The sequence below is a fragment of the Ambystoma mexicanum genome, chromosome 3q (genome assembly GCF_040938575.1).
Source record: "Ambystoma mexicanum isolate Mex_15411 chromosome 3q, UKY_AmexF1_1, whole genome shotgun sequence".
Classification (NCBI taxonomy): Eukaryota; Metazoa; Chordata; class Amphibia; order Caudata; family Ambystomatidae; genus Ambystoma; species Ambystoma mexicanum.
This window is the reverse complement of record NC_090926.1, coordinates 1057863339-1057879975: the sequence shown is the minus strand read 5'-3', so window position 1 is coordinate 1057879975 and position 16637 is coordinate 1057863339. Positions and strand designations below refer to the sequence as shown.

The 16637-nt window shown below is 46.1% G+C and overlaps 1 protein-coding gene across 4 annotated transcripts in view; it reads right to left on the bottom strand.

Moving 5' to 3' along the window:
- Positions 1-16637, bottom strand: part of HGS (hepatocyte growth factor-regulated tyrosine kinase substrate) — a 793272-nt gene that overhangs the window by 671993 nt on the left and 104642 nt on the right. For all 4 annotated transcript variants that reach the window (XM_069655261.1, XM_069655264.1, XM_069655262.1 and 1 more), the window contains exon 5: positions 6672-6795. In XM_069655261.1, coding sequence (XP_069511362.1) covers positions 6672-6795 — 124 coding nt within the window. The remainder of the gene's footprint in view (positions 1-6671; positions 6796-16637) is intronic.

Here is a 16637-nt window from a genome sequence, read left to right as displayed (position 1 = left end):
ACTTTTACACGTGTCATTTTGCTGCAATCCGTTTTAAACTTTCTACTAATCCATTGCTTGTGATGGTTAGTGTCTTTGCATTGTTGCTTTAGTGAGGAATTGCATTTACTTCAAGGTTTTTAACACACATTCATTATTTATTTGTCCATTTCTGAGTGTCATTTCATAACATTGCAAGTGGTTTAAAATCAGTTTACCACTCTTATTTAGCGAGGGAAGGTCGGATTTTGATTCTGTTTTTGATTCCGTTTTCTGCCTCTTATTCCCGATTACCTGCTGTGTCTTTCTATCCGTTCAGAATGGATTATTTGTGGGGGGAAATCCTAACTCGGGTGATATCTTTCCTAAATCAAAAAGTGCTCCTAGTCCCTGGTGTTTTGTATATGTTCCACTAGAAGGTTAAACCAAGTGCATTGCTTACATTCTCATTTTAATTATCACCCCATTGGTGATTGCTGTCCCATATTAAAAATGGTATAATTTCTTTTGAATTTTAAAATAAATAAATAAATATTGCATTTTACCAACCAGCCTGGTTCATGGTCCATTTTGACCCGGGGTATATGATACGAGTTGTGTACCATTTCTAATTGAATTTGCATAAGATACTGAGAAAAGCATCTCAGTTGTGCGCTACATATTAGGCCGAGACCAAAGTGTGTGTCGCCTGATTGAAATCCTTAACAGGAGGCATAGGAAGTTGGAGGGACGGTTATTCTGCTTTACCACAGTTTAAGAAATGCCAATATAAATGCACATGAAAAAAAGGAAGAGGACTCTTACAGCCATTTCCGCAGATCAGCGTGAAGCCAAGAATCCCTCATAGACGAACAACCAACTGAAGATCCGAAGAAGACTCCTTAAGCGGCCCAGCATCCTTTCTTGCATCTAGCACCGGTGAGCCATTGAAGTACTTGAACTGCAAAGACCCTGTGCAGTGCTATAATCGTTCGACTGTTGGGATCAACCAGTCTCAGCGTGTTTGAGGATCCAGCGTGTTTGACTGTCCAGCTCTCTGGTGGGCTACCTCGCCACAACCATCACCGTACTGCGGTTGCACCCAGAACTTTGGTGGTTGCCAGCTTAATGGTACGAGTTGCCTAACCAGCATCAATGGATCCAGTCCGCTGGAGAAACTTCTTCAACCGCAACTGGAAGGACGCCTGCTGCAAGTCTGTGTGCGTAGGCCATCGCTAGAACTTGCCTTCCCCCGTCCTGTGAAGTGTCCTGAAGAGGTCTGAATCTGTGAATCCTGCATTTCTTCATCGCCAGGGGTTGTATCTTGCATCTTGACCCGATGAATCCTTGCACCCACAGCCCCTGAGCACCTCTCATCGAAACCAACAACAGAAAATGAAACCAATCAGAGTCAACATCCCCTTGGACTACGGTGTTCCCCAAGGCTCTGTACTCGGCCCTTTTCTTTTCTCCCTTTATACCTCCCTTCTCGCCCCCGTTATCTCCTCTTTCGGCATTTCTCACCACTTCTACGCAGATGACACCCAACTCTCTCTGCTTCTCCTCTTTCACTCCTGATCGCCATCACTCCTTATCTTCCTGCCTTACGGCTATTAAAAACTGGATGTCATCTCACTTTCTCTCCCTCAATACTGACAAGACAGAAGTTCTTTTCTTTCCTTCTAACACTATCCCCTCCCCCTCCTCATTCAATCCACTTTCCCCCTTCTAATCTTCCCATCTCTGCCCATGCTCGCAATCTTGGTCTCCACTTCCGACTCCTCCCTTTCCTTCTCCCACCACATTTCTCTCACCTCTCGTGCCTGCCGTCACAATCTCTACACCATTCGTAAAATCTGATCCTCCCTCACCTTCCACGCTTCTAAACTCTTAATCTCCTCCCTCATCTTCTCCCGTCTCTTCTACTGCTCTTCTCTCCTCTTTGGACACTCTGTCTCTTATTGGACCCCCCCTCAAATCCATCTACCACTCCTCTATCCATACTCTCTGTCTCCTCGGTCCTCGCGACTATTTCCTCCTCGCTCTCCCACCTTGGCTGGCTTCCCTTCCTCTCCCAACTTGTTTCAATTCCTCTGTCTTGCTTTCCAATCTCTCCATGACCTTGGTCCCCCCTACCTCTCCTCGCTCTTCTCATTCTACACTCGCTCCTGCTCTCTCCGCTTCGCTGATCTCTTCTTACTCACTGTACCCCCTTCACCATGTGCCTCTTCACACTTCCGTTCCCTTCAGCTCTTGGACCCCCTAAAATTGGAACTCCTTACCTCTCTCTATCCCCTCCATCCCCACCTACTCCTCCTTCTGCACCGCCTTGAAAGCCCTCCTCCTTCACTTCCCCCTGGACCATCCTTCTTTCCTCTCTCCTCCATTCTACCCTGTCCCCCCTATCCCCTTCATACCTCCCTCCCCCCCTTTTTCACACCCTCTGGAATTTAAAATCAGACAACTGAATTTTTGTTCCCCCTCCCTGGCTAACCCCTACCCCCCTCGCTTCCTCCTCACCCTTCCCTCGCGTCCTCCATCTAAGGAAACTGTTCTTCATATTGTTACACTGGTTTGCATCGGGATTGTAAGTATGCTTCTCCCATTATTGTACCTTGTTATATTGTAAAGCGCTTTGGATTAAAGCGCTATATACACCTGATAAACGCAAAGCATTTGGCTCCCCCTGTCCTCCATAGGATAACATTGGGAACTAGTCCCTTTGAATCCAAGCATTCCATTCCACTAACCTTTTGGGCATCAAACCTAGGTAGTAACATCTGAAAGATAAGAACACAATTTACTTACACAGTAACCTGGTTGAATATCTTCCTTTGAACAATCACCAACACAAGTACATTTATAACTTACCTGCAACATATAAATTCTGGGGAGAAGCATTGCGGATCATGTGACTTTTGGGCACAAGGCCCCATTCTTCTTAGGGATTGGACTGCTGAAGTTAGGGAAAATCACATGTGACTTAGTTCCATCTTTACTTTATACTTCTTGTAGTGTTTAAGTCAATTGAATGCATTTTAAGAACCTATGGTGAGTGTATATTTGTTTATTATTGGCTATTGTGCGATAATATCTCCTGCTGGTTTCATTTTTAGTGTGTGTTTAGGGCTTAGAATAAATATTGTATTTTTATACATTGCTGTCTAAATTGCATTAATGTGTGCTTCACTGTGTGGATTCATTGACCCCACTCGCGCTCTCCAAGAGAATAACCTTGACTGCTCTCCAAGTTTACCTCGATTGGGTTTCAGCTAATCTCTCAGAGTTCCCTGTTCATTATAAGTAGGGTGGCCTCCTAAAATCTGTCGACCAGGCTAGATTCTAGAAATCCATCTCAGCACCCACCACCTGACTCAGATTCTTCAGGAGACCACTGCTGGTGTTCCAGAATCCACTGGGGACACAATCTTTTGTGCTTTGGTCCCATCAAAGAGGGCCCAGGGGCTGTGGGTGCAGATCACTTTCAGCGTTATGATTTAGTTTCAGTCGGTCATGGTGCTTAGGAATTGGTTCCAGACAGCTTCCGGTAGAACACGAAAACAAAAAAAAGAAATGCTTCTGCTGTGCAGACCATCCCAAGTCACTTCTAGGGACTGAACGGGAGTGTTGCAATAGGAGTCACCATGGTCAGGATGTGACAAGCGATCTTCAGGGGACAAACACAGGAGCAGGTCCACCACAGCTTCCATTCGTACAAAAAGGCTCAGAATGCAGGAGCAGGGGTCTTGTTCCATATGCTGAAGATCCGCCAAGTTCCAAGAATGAACTCTGAATGGCGACGGCTGCACCGAGGTAGCCCATGAGAGAGCTTGTCAGTCCACCGGTTGGTCCAGGAACACTTCAGTAGGTTCAGAATTCACAGATCCTCAAGCAGAGGTCGAGATTAGTTGTTGCCACTGGTCCAGAGGTCGAAGCACAGACTAGGGTCTTCTTGAGATCAGGACAGAGGAGCAGGGTTTCACTGGGACAGAACTGTAGTCGATCCTGCTCAGATGCAGCAGTCGTCCTCGGGGGATGCACTTCTTCGTAGAGGTTTTGGCTTCAATGATGATCTGTCAAACAGCTGCAGGAGCTTTACTTTTATCCAAGATTTGGGCTGGGAGAATTTCCAAGACAACCAATGATAAGAATCTGAAACATTTAAAGTGGCCATCTGCCCAGCAACAGACATTCAGCACCAGGGATGTGGATTGGCACTAGTCAGTCCCAAGCCCCTTCCTCTGGTCACACACATTAGCCACCCTGAGCCTGCGAAAGCCACAGATTTCCCCAGGAAAGGGTATTCCATATAAGGCATTTCCTGACGTGAGAAGGCAAGAAGAAGGTCAAAGACCAATATGGCCAAAGAACAAACAAAAACAATGTGGCACAGCCATCTTAAGGTGCGAGCCACCTTTAGAAGTGATTTGCTGTAAATGCTAAAGCGGACAAGTACAATGTCACAAAGAATAGTAAAAATATCACTTCTGCCAGCAGCAGGCACATTGTAAAAGTAAACCAAAAGCCAGAATATAAAAATGTTATAAGGATGCAAAGTATCATAACTGCACTTCACTGCAAGGTGAAGTGTGCAGTTATAAAAATACAAGAATTCACAAAGAGAGACAGTCTCTCAGTATGAATAGCCTAAGGGATTAGTCAGTTTCCTGATAAGAATGAGCAAAACAGGCAAAGTAAAGCAGAAAAGTATCCCTTGTACTGCCCACACCTACCCCTTCAGCACGAATGAATCCTGACGCAATCCAACATCGATCTTCACCAAACTGCCCTCCAGCTTGAGCACAGACTAACCAACCCAAGGCTTCCGTCCACATGATAATGTGGTGCATTTAAAATGTAAAAACAAAGAGGTGATGGCTGGAAGGTTTAGAATGGATCTTAACCACTGGCATTGCTCTGGGCACCCTCCAGACCATCTTTCTTCGCCTGCCAAGCCATTACAGAAGGGGAAAGACCATATGCAAATCAGACTTGGCCCCACCCCAAAAGGGGCAGTCCAGCACGAACTGCTAGTTCACATCCCTTCTGCACGAGACCACAAGCATCCCCAAACATGTTTCGCCCTTGTTGGGGCTCATCAGTGAGGAGTAGCTTGGGCCTCTAGGCCCAGCAAGCACAGGACCCACGTCTGGGCATACCCGTCCCACTTGCAATGGTCTTTCCCCTTGTTTTGTCACCCCGAGTGGGACGGGTATACCCTGCCAAGCCCCTTCTGTAATGGCTTGGCAGGCGAAGAACGGTGGTCTGGAGGGTGCCCAGAGCAATGCCAGTGGTTAAGATTCATTCTAAACCTTCCAGCCATCACCTCTTTGTTTTTGCTTTGTCACCCGAGTGGGACGGGTGTGCCCAGACGTGGGTCCCGTGCCTGCTGGGCCTAGAGACCCAAGCTACTCCTCACTGATGAGCCCCAACAAGGGCGAAACATGTTTGGGGATGCTTGTGGTCTTGTGCAGAGGGGATGTGGCCTAGCAGTTCGGGCTGGACTGCCCCTTTTGGGGTGGGGCCAAACCTGATTTGCATATGGTCTTTCCCCTTCTGTAATGGCTTGGCATGCGAGGAACAGTGGTCTGGAGGGTGCCTAGAGCAATGCCAGTGGTTAAGATTCATTTTAAACTTTCCAGCCATCACTTCTTTGTTTTTGCATTTATAATGTAGCAATGCGTTTGGACATTCAAAAGTGGCTAGAGATTCCTCTCTGGTCATAGGTAGGATGTGAGAGTGCCTACACTGACAAATTCCGCAATAAAATATGACTGCCTAGGGTTGCACCAGGCAGCATCACTACATTTGTGTCACAATTAATGTTAAATAAAGCCAAGTTTGCGCAGTCCCAGTAGCTTGCTCTAGAGTCCCAAAAGAAACCAGATATGCCTCGTCGCCCCATCGAAGTCAATAGGGAAAAGATGCAAAATGAGAGATCTTTCCTATACAGAGACCATGGCATAAGTGCACGGGACTGTACCTTAATTGGAGTACTGGAAAAAGAAAGTAGGAGGGGGATACCACATTAGCTAAAAGGTGGGCTTTCCACCTAACACACCGTTAGCCATAAGGACTTATCAGTGCCCCCAACATAAGAGTTAAGAAAGGGAGTGGTGCCGAGAAAGACCTCCTTCCCAAAAATCAATGCATTATCAAAAACATTTGCAGGTATGCTGGGTGTTACATAGAGGTAAAGGGAAAGGTGCAAAAAGAAAAACTTCCTAACAAGAGTACCCTTGCTCTCTGGTGTGAGGGTAAAGAGGATTGCCTTATTTTACAGCTCAGGTCGATAATCCAACGGTGCAATGTCTGTATGGAAAGATAGGCTTTGGGAATGGCATAGCTGACCTTTGCTTGGACTGGAGAGTGTCTTGAAGCAAGGGAAACACACCCCTTGCCACAGCCATTGGGAGCTTGTCCTCTCATAGGGGCTTAGTCCTCAGATCTCTAGAGCATGTGCTTACACCCATATTGGTGCATAAAAGGCACTTAGCCAAAAAATAAGGACAACAAGTTGAGGCAGGTATCAAACTGGACATGCTCAAGAGTGTAGTACACATACTTTGCCTAGGTCACCGTTCTCTACTCTGGGCATGTATGAGAAGGTTTTACTTTGTTTAACGATGTATTTTCTGTTCCATAGGACATGAATATTACTAGTCATAGAGGCAGCAGACAGGTAAAAACAACCATAGTGAGTGCACACCTACCTTCCACCTTCATTATCTGGTATGTGTCCTGCACCACTTTGTACTTGGGTTCATTGCGGAAAGCGTGGGCCCAGGCTTGAATCAAGTATAGAATCTTGTTGCGAACATTTGCCTCCACCAGCCGCTGCCAATGATAAAATGAAAAGACCAGGATTAACATCTGCTTGACAAACTGTACAAGAGGAGGGAGGTTGGAGCCTCGGTATAACTTCATAAAAAGGCTTTACAATCTAAGAATCTATAACAGAGGGTAGAAAATGTGTATTTGCATTTATTTTTTGATCATGGAAGAGCTTTGCCAAGAAGCTCCGCACACTAGATAGTGGTTGGAAAAAAGCAGCAAATGGGGACAACACAAGACTTAAATACACTTTCGGTATTAACAGGTACGCAAATCAGTTGAGTGGTTGGATAATCTTGAGGCCTTGGTCGAGAGACAGATGAATGCGTCATCCATGGCGTTGGCCCCTGGGCTGCCTCTATATCGTAGAAATGAGAGAAGCGTTTCAGTCCTGACAACTGCTACGATACACGAAGCAGACATACATTCATCACGAAGTTACACGAACATTAGGTCAACCTGCATTTATATATGAATATACATTGCACTCAATAGACACTGGAAATCATAATATGTTCGGTGTAACGCAAGATGTACAAGAACACACATAATGCATGCTTAATGCAGAAACGCAACAGTAATAAGCAAACATTTTGGATAAAATGTACGGTGCTGCCATGCTGAAAGGAACAGGGGAGCTTGAAGGAGCATCGAAGCGGCAGGAAAATTCGCTGAATTAGCACAGAGATGAACAAACTGGACAGTAGCTGCAAAGCGCACCAAGGTTATTACAGAAAGGGGAGGCTTGGACAGGAACCGAGGAGCATACTAGATAAACAGTTCCCAACCAGAATACATTTTTCTTAGATTAAAATAAAGAAATGGACAGCCTTCAAGGACCTGCTGCTCATTATTTAAGATTAGTACTGAGAGAAATAGCTCACACAAATCTCCAGTGGCCTGCGAGGGTAACGCCACCCACAGTAAAATAGGTTAAAACCCTGGTAAAAGTCAAGTATAATAATTCAAAACGTGGTCTCCTCACACGTGACTTAGCGTTGCAACACAACGGCTATTCATTAGTTTCAGACATGGAGAAACCAAGACATTCACTCCCTCCGAGTTCCCAGAACAAAAGAAACATGTGTTGATGACCTGCAAAGTAATCAAGTTTGGTGAAACCAATGCCAACCAATCCTTGCTTTCAAATGGTGTTTTGCTGCAGTTGCATGAACTAATCCAAAGACGTAATGATGAGACACATCTACCATTATCAATTTAGGGGTGGTCCCAGGTGGAGCCATCAGATAAGAGTAAAACCAATCAGAATGAGATAATATACACTTATATGATACAACTAACCAAATCCCACCTTCACCGTAGGTTTTACTAAACCAGATAACATTGCGACGTCAGAAGTGACATATTTTTGCCTTTAGGTGCATTATGAAATTAGAGAGTTTTGAGACTTGTGTGCTTACTGCTGTCCCTGCTTTACAATTGTTAAATCAAAAAGGTCTTTGTCATTTACTCTGACTCTTCTGTTTTTGAGCCCGGGCTTTCCCAGCCTACCGGGTCTGCTCAGGGCAGGAATTTTTTTTCACCCCTCCATTACATATGGTAGCAGAGCCAGATGGTTGACCAAGACCCCCCGGATGGTCGTCTCTTTCCCAAAGCGAGCCTGAGGACTGCAGAGTAACAAGTGGGGACCAGAGAATCACGCGTGAACCTAGAAACGGTCATCAGGAGCCCCCTAGGTGACATTTCTGCCCCAATCCCCATGGATGTGCCCTGCAGGGCGAAAGCGAACGACCCGTTGATGGAGGAGCGATACCAGAGGCCTCAGTCGATCCATAGATAATTAAGTATGAGAACAATTGGATGTATAGAGTGGGAAATAGTGATAAAGTGTTTTATTTATGAGAAGACTACCTGTGCCAAGGGTCGTGGAAGGTCAGGCATTAAACCTCGGAACGAGGTATTGGAAGTCGTGATTGATAAAGCAAGATAACCTTAGGAAGAAGGCATTGAAAACATCCCGTTGGGATGCAAAGTAAGAAGATTCCCTTGCTATGAGAAGACAGCTGTGAGAATTTTGATTGTGGGATTTTGAAGGTACACCTATATGTATTACATTACTCACCGTAATCGTATTTCTGATGCTTTTCATCTGCTTAGATTCACATGCTATGCATAGAACGACATCTAGTGGTAGCCGCAAAGTATTACACATTTTGTTTTCGAAACTCAAAAAGGGATGTCGACAGGTTGTGCCAGTAATACTATCCCTAGTGTAACGTCTCCTGTACCCATGGTCCTACAAGCGTTGAGGTCAATCAGATTGTTTGTTTCTGACATGAGGTAGCATGAAGTGTAGCGTGAGTACAAATGTAATAAAGCAGATAAGAGTAGAATAAGCCATCTATCTATGCACCTTCTACTCCACAGGGGAGGAATGGTGGGCGCATGGGAATCTAAGAAGATATAAGCATTAGAAATATGATTAGGGTGAGTAATGTATCCCTTCTGAGGCTTGTGGATCTGCTTAGATCACATGCTATGCCCAGACTAGCGAGCAGTGTCTGGAGAGGGTGGTGGGTTGTGTGAATGTACAGCGGCAAATATATGTTTTAGCACCGCTTGTCCCACCTGTGAATCTGCTTTAGATATGTGCCAATGCAGTAAGGCGGAGTAAAAGTATATATGGAACTCCATGTAGCGGCTTTGTAAATGGTGTCCAGAGGGACGTCTGCAATGAAAGACAAAATAGTTTCTGTACTTCTGATAGAGTGAGCTCTTGGTGTGAAAGGCAACTTTTTTTTGATAGCGAGTTGCAGAGCTGTATGCCTTTCACTATCCATCTAGAGATGGTATTTTTTAGAAACGTGATCACCCTCCCTGCCAGGTGCTATGGAGACAAAAAGTTGCTCTGTTTTTCTTAGCGGTTTGGTCTTGTTTACATAAAGAACCTCCCTCCTTACATCCCGTGTGTGGAGGTTCTTCTCAGCGGAGTTTAAAGGATTTTGAAAGAAAGCGGGCAGTTCAATGGATTGGTAACCATGGAACTTGGATATGAACTTAGGTGACAACCTAGGGTGTGTTCTTAGTACCAACTTGTCTTTGTGGATAAGAAAAAAAGGGTCTTGCACTGACAAAGCTTGTTCCTCCCTCATCTTTAATAGCCGATATCCAGCTTCAGCTGCATCAGAATGTATTTTTCGGCAGAGGGAGCTGTACGTCAATGCAGTCGACTCGATGTCCCTCGAGGGCCTCAGTCTCGAGAATGATGTAATCGAAGGCATATACAGCATGCGCAGCGCCTGGTGGCTTCAGTTCTGTTTTTCTTGCAGTAGAAACTACACGCATAACCACGGGTTTGACTGTACTCGAATTTGAAGGAGGGAAAGCTGTAACAGCATGGGAAATCCTACTGTGGGATAGGTTGGGAGCAACATCGAGCTGAAAGAAGGTTACCAGGGGGTAAGTAACTTGATCTTCGTACTGATTGTGTCCTCCCGCGTATTCCTCATCTTTGATAGACTCCCAAAGCAGTATTAGATTTGGTGGCAGGAGTAAGAATTTCATTTTTAATGGTTTTCATGAACCGAATGTGGGACAGCTTTCCCAAAGCTTCCATCCTGACCGAAGGAAGACTGAAGGCAGTAATGTTTTGTGAACGTGTGAATAGTAGACCACGTCACTGCCTCACACATTTTTCCATTGGTACACCCCTTTGCAGGGCTGTAGAGGTAGCCATGCTCCTGGTTGAATGGGCCCCTTAATACTTCAGGAGGATCCTTGCCCGCCAGTCTGTAGCATTCCTTGATTGCCAGAATGATCCACCTGGATAAGGTCTGTTTTGTAACAGCCTGACCCAGTTTGTGACCTGTATAGCATATAAAAGGAGGATCATCAATAGGACGTTTTGATAGCCTTGATATGTAAAAGCTCAGAGCTCTGCGTGGATCCAACCTATGTAATCTCTCTTCCTCTTTGCCAGGATGAGGTGGAGGATAGAAAGTAGGTCAAACTATTTTCTGCCCTACATGAAAATCAGAAATTATTTTGAGTACAAATGATGGCGCAACCCTCAGAACAACTCTACCCTTATGGAAGATAGTAAAGGGTGGCTTGGATGAAAGTGCCTGCAATTCACTCACTGTACGGGCTGAAGTTAACGCTAACAAGAGAATGGTTTTAAATGTTAGCAACCTTAACAGACATAATGTAAAGGTTCAAAGGGTGTACATATTAGACATTTGAGTCGATTGAGGTCCCAAACTGGAACCTGGAAAAGAGATGGTGAGGCGGCGGGTAGGGGGGGGGGGGGGAGACACGGAGACACGAACACACACACACGGAGACACGGACACACACACACATATCCCACCCCCTTTAAAAATTGGGTCACTAGTGCAATTTTTAAATATAAACATTCATATGAACAGCGCTTAAAGATGGATAGCGCTGCCAAATAGTCCTTAATAGTTCCAACCTGGAGTCCCAGGTTCTTGTCTTTGCACCAGCTGCAGAATGTGTTCCAACGGCATAAGTACATGGACTTTGTTGCTGGCCTTCTGGCCGAAAGCAAAATCTCCATTACGTCATCCGGGAGGTCCCAATCCTTGCATCTCAGCCTCAGAAACCATGCGTGAAGGCTGAATGTCTTGACCTCTGGATGGAGAACCCGACCCTCCTCTCGCGAGAGAAGGTCCTCTCTTTGTGGAAGACGCATTAGAGGGCAGATGGACATGTCCAGAAGGTCCGGGTACCACGCCCTCCTGGTCCAATCTGGGGCAATTAAGCTCATGCGTTTCCCAAACTTTCTCAACCTCCGGATCACGTGAAGAATGACGGGGACTTGAGGAAACGCAGGAGTGGAAACTTCCAATCCACTACGAACGCGTCACCTAGAGCTCCTCTTGGGGGAAATTCCCTGGAGCAGTACAGTTTGCACTTCCTGTTTGCACTGGTTGCAAACAGATCCACTTGAGGGGTTCCCCAAAGGGTGAAGATCTCTTGAAGGACTTCCTGAGCTAGTTCCCACTCATGGGAGACTGCTCTGCCTGCTGAGAGCGTCCGCCGCCGTGTTCTCCTCTCTGCCATGGGAGAGACCTGGAGTGGGTGATCATTGCTTTGGAGGGGTGGAGCCTCTGGAGTGGGCCCTGCCTCTACTTCTCCACCTTCTGTGGCACCTTCTGTGGCCCCTTTGAACATTTTGTTGGGAGGACTGCCCCTGCAAGGAACCCCAAGATGAAGTCTGCCCGGCCTGATTGTAGTTGGCGGACTGCTTCGAGATTTGTCCTCTAAACCTGTGTGTATTAAATGTACCTCTCTGCACAAAAGGTTTGTTTGTGAGCTGTCCCGGCGATTTTAGGGTGTCATACTCCTCTTTAGCACTTTTCAGTGCATCCTTGACCGCTTTCCCAAATAATGCATTAGGCTCAATTGGCATATTTAAAAGGGTGGCTTGGGTTTCCAGCTTGAAACCCGATTGACCTAGCCATGCATGGCGTTTAATGAGGGTACCCTCATTTACTATCCAGCCTGCATTGTCTGCTGCGCCTAGATTATTCTTCAGGATGCAGATTTCCACCTGTTTACCTTCAGCTACTGTTTGTAAAAACTGTGTTTTTAGGGGTTCTGGGGCCAAGTCTATTTGTTGTGAAATCTCGTCCCACTTGTGGCAATTATAACTCGCCAGGATCATAGTGTTGTTCGCTATCCTCACTTGGTAAGCAGTCGAGGAAGCTTCTTTCCTGCCCAGTGTGTATATTCTTTTGCTCTCCTTGTCAGGAGTTGATTCGGCAGAGGCTAAAGGTGTGCCCACTCTTTTCCTTGTGGTGGTCACCGCGAGAGAGTCAGGCTTTAGCTGCCTCCTGATATACAATGGGCCTGACAGGGCTGGTCTAAACATCTCAATGCAAGGGCGGACTGCCCTTGTCAGGGTGGGGGTAAGTAATGAAGGCTGAATGCGCCTTTGGATAGACTGGAGCAGTGAAATGAACTGTGCTGCAGATCTCTTATCCCCAACTGCAGCTTTTAAAAGAAGATCTTATACTGCAGCTGAATATCCACAGGGTAATCAGCTACAGGTTGGTTAATATGGCCTGGAGATTGAATGATGTATACATCATCATATTGGTCTGTATCCTCCATGTCCCCTTGGTCTGCTATTGAGCCAGGGTCCTGTGAACCTGAAGTGTCAAAACAGTATAGGTCGTCAGATATGTTTTAAAAGGTAAAGGTACTAGGCTTTGCCGTGTCTAGGTGGGGTCTTTTGGCGTCGGGCTTTTTATTAGCTGCATCTCCTTAAGGGGGGGGCCCCCAGCGGTGGTACATTGATCAGGGTGTTGATCAAAATAATTAACAAAGCTAGACATTCTCATCATTACTCTATCAAATTCTTTTGGGGTCCATTGAGTGGAACTTGGTAAAACTGTGGGAACAGGGGTAGTGAAAGGCTCTGGTGTTGAGGATTGTTTGTGGTACATTGCCCCTGAGAGGGTGTCACTAGGGGAAGTGTGTTCCTTATCCTTTGTAATCTGTGTTTTTGAGGATAGGGGTGTCAAAGTTTTGGATCTGAGGAGAGTGTCTGTGGTGCGTGTTTTAATGAGTTCTCTAAAGTTGAATTATTACCAAGGGCCGCCAACGTGTCTTTTGATGCATGGTTGCCGGTACCCGAGAACTTGTCTGATTTACTTGCGGTGTCAGAAACAGACTTCAGCATCTGTTATGAGGCCTGTCATGTGGCAAACGCGATGGGCCAGAGAACAGGGACTCTTCGGTACTTCCCTTCGACACTGTGTGTGACTTATCAGTCGACAGCCCAGTCGACTGTCGGCCATGGGGGGCGTGTTTAGTGTGGCATGCAGTGTGGGTGCTTGAGCCGCCGGGTGTTGTCTCTGTAGCAGAACCGCCGGCCTACCTGTTTAAGTCTCCCACGTGGGAAACAGTCGGGTCCCGATCGCCCTCGGCATTACTGAGAACGCTGATGCTGCCATCGCTGGAGGCTCCCTCAACGTCCATGGCGGCCTCGACCTGCATAGCGAGGTGGGCCAGAGTTTAGTCTTCCAGTCCTTTAGTGTCTTGGGCCAAAACTATCTGAATGACCTTGACACGTGAAGGACCATGGGTACAGGAGATGTCACACTAGGGATAGTATTACTGGCACACCCTGTCGACGTCCCTTTTCGAGTTTCAAAAACAAAAATGTAATACTCCGCGACTACCACTACATGTCACCCTATGCCTAGCATGTGATCCAAGGGGATCCACAAGCATCAGAAATATATATACACATATGTAAGTGATTGTTGGCCAGCGGTGAGGGGGGGTGACATTTTAGGGTGTGGAAAATGAGGTGGTGTTAAAATTGGTTTATATCGTAGGACATGAGGCGTTTTGGTTTCGACTTAAGAGGCTGAGTTGTGAAGTATAGACAGTGGGTTTGTTGGTGAAGCAGAGAGGCTTGGAAGGAAATATAGAAAAGTGGCGAAGTGAAGTAAAAGATTGTTGATAGAAAATTGTAACCAGATAGTGCAGAGGTATTAGATTTGAAGAGTGTGTGGTTTTAAGTCTAGTAAGTATTAGCAGTTAAGAGTGCACCGTGCCAATATGGGAGGAGGTACTCCACTTATGCACCTACGCAAATCCCTGCCGAGATACAAAGATAAGAGGCAAAAGTATCACAGCAGATAAAATGTTTTTGCCTTGGCCCCAAGAAGGAATTCAAAATCAGTGCACATGACCACATTTTCTCAAGCTGTATAAAGGGGGAAAAGTTGCAGAAAAGATTAGCTAGTCTAGAATTGTGGAAAATGTTCGGAGATGAGGTGGAAGATCCACCCCCGAAGAAGTGGATGCTTAATCAGCATAAAGGGGAGGACACTGCTCCTCCTCCCCCCCCCCAGAGGATCGATCCACCCGCTGAGGGACAGGGATTTATCCATTAAAACAAATTAAAAGCAGCAGCGTGGTACACTAGCCCCACATATGCGCCACCCACTTATAGTAATGAGGACGCTCTAAACAGAGCTAAGTTTAACCATCAAAAAACAGTGTCCATGCGCGAAGAACATAGCGAGCGCTGCGAATTAAAGGCAAGATTGACAAAGAGGGAACGCAAAGGCAGAAGAAAAAACTAAAAATGAAGGGACAGCGATCACATAAATTAGTGTGTGGGAGGACAAATACTATGTAAATTGGACGGAAAAACTATAGACGAGCCAAAAGAAAGACGGGGAATCTAAAATGAGACAGGAAAAAGAGGAAGCCGAAGCGAGACTAATGAGGATGTTAGAAGACGAAAGAGAATGGGGTAACAAAATAAAGGAAGTAGAAGAAAGGGAGAGAAAGCATTGAAAAGGAGCAAAGACGTCAGGAACAGATGAGAAGGGAACTGAATCAAAGAACAGGAGAAAGAGGGAAGAAAGGGAAAGGTGAGAAGGCAAAAAGCAGAAAGAGGCAAAGGGAAGTGAAAGATAAACGAGTGAGGGAAATAGTACAGGAAAGAGACGGCGAAGGGAAGTTGAGAAAATTGCTGTGGAGCATGAACATTGATGAAAAAGAGAATCGAAGAACAGGAGCATGAGAGAGAAAAGAGTTTAGAAAGATGCTTTAAAGAAATGGAGGAGATAATGAAAATCATACTCTTCCAGACGAAAGTGAGGGAGCAGCAATACGAAGAAGGATCAGCAATTAATACAGAAGCGTTGTTACCCAAAAGATAAGAGCGTAGTGGGATCGCTGCAGAAAGGAGAACCGAGTCTACTACAGAGAGCATGAAGGGGTATATATGAGGTAAACCCTCCGAAAAGGTTAGACTTTGAAGATATGGAGGACAGAGGGAGTGAGGACAATTGTGCAACAATGTGTTCAGATGAGGAAAACTAAGGGAATGAAGATGGGGGATAGGAGGGAGGCCCCTCGCAAGGCCCCTCCATGAGCAAGAACCCAGAGAGGGAAGGACAGTGGTCCGATATGGAAAAATTAGACAAGGAAAGACCCGAGCCTATACCAGCCTATACCAGCTCCCATCCCCCAGGCTCGCAAAGGAACGGACACAGAATTAAGAGATAACCCTGTATAAACCAGTCCTAGGTACAATGTAGGAGTAACGCAATTCCCATTGTTAGAGAAAGGGGAGCACGATATATAACACAGGACAGTTTGAGGTTTAAGGTATGTCAGGCATCCTCACTTCTTTTTCCCCGGGATCCTCCTCTGAGGTGACCAGGGAAAGGCCATCGCTTTTGGATACTGATCCAGGGGGGTGGCTATGCGAGGGAGGATAACCTGGGTGGAGGGAACTTGGGGAGTGGGGACAGGACGTCCTTAGGTATCCCCCTTTCCCTTTTCAAAATGTACCCTCTATCCCCCAAACCTTTGTAGGCTAAGTGCCCTTTCCCTTTTCTCCCCCCCCCCCCAATTGACCCCAGAAACATCACCTCAACACTTGGACGGGGAAGAGACCAACTAGGAGTACACATCCTCATTTGGGCGAGATAAATGCCTATCAGTCCTATATTGTTAATGCAGACACATATCAGTCAAGTAGCAAGACAAGGAGAAGACAACACAGAGGTATGCACACTTCCTTTAAAGTAAACCTCTCCAGACACCACTCTGGTACTTAGACGAAGAAGATGACTATGGACGGATTTCAGGTGGCAAAGCCAGGCACTTCGCCAGGGTCAGGCAATTGAACTTAATGACCCACACCTGCGGTCGTTTAAATCTCTCAATGGGTATAAAAATGTTGTCCGCACAGCACAAGAGGAGAGATGGCCTGGAGAGAAAGAAGCGGGCGGGAGAACCAGAGCCGGCTGGAGAGAGACGTTGGGGCCAGGACTGGCCGCAAGAAGGTCTGGACATCCTGCTGCCCTCCTCGTCAGGTGTACGCA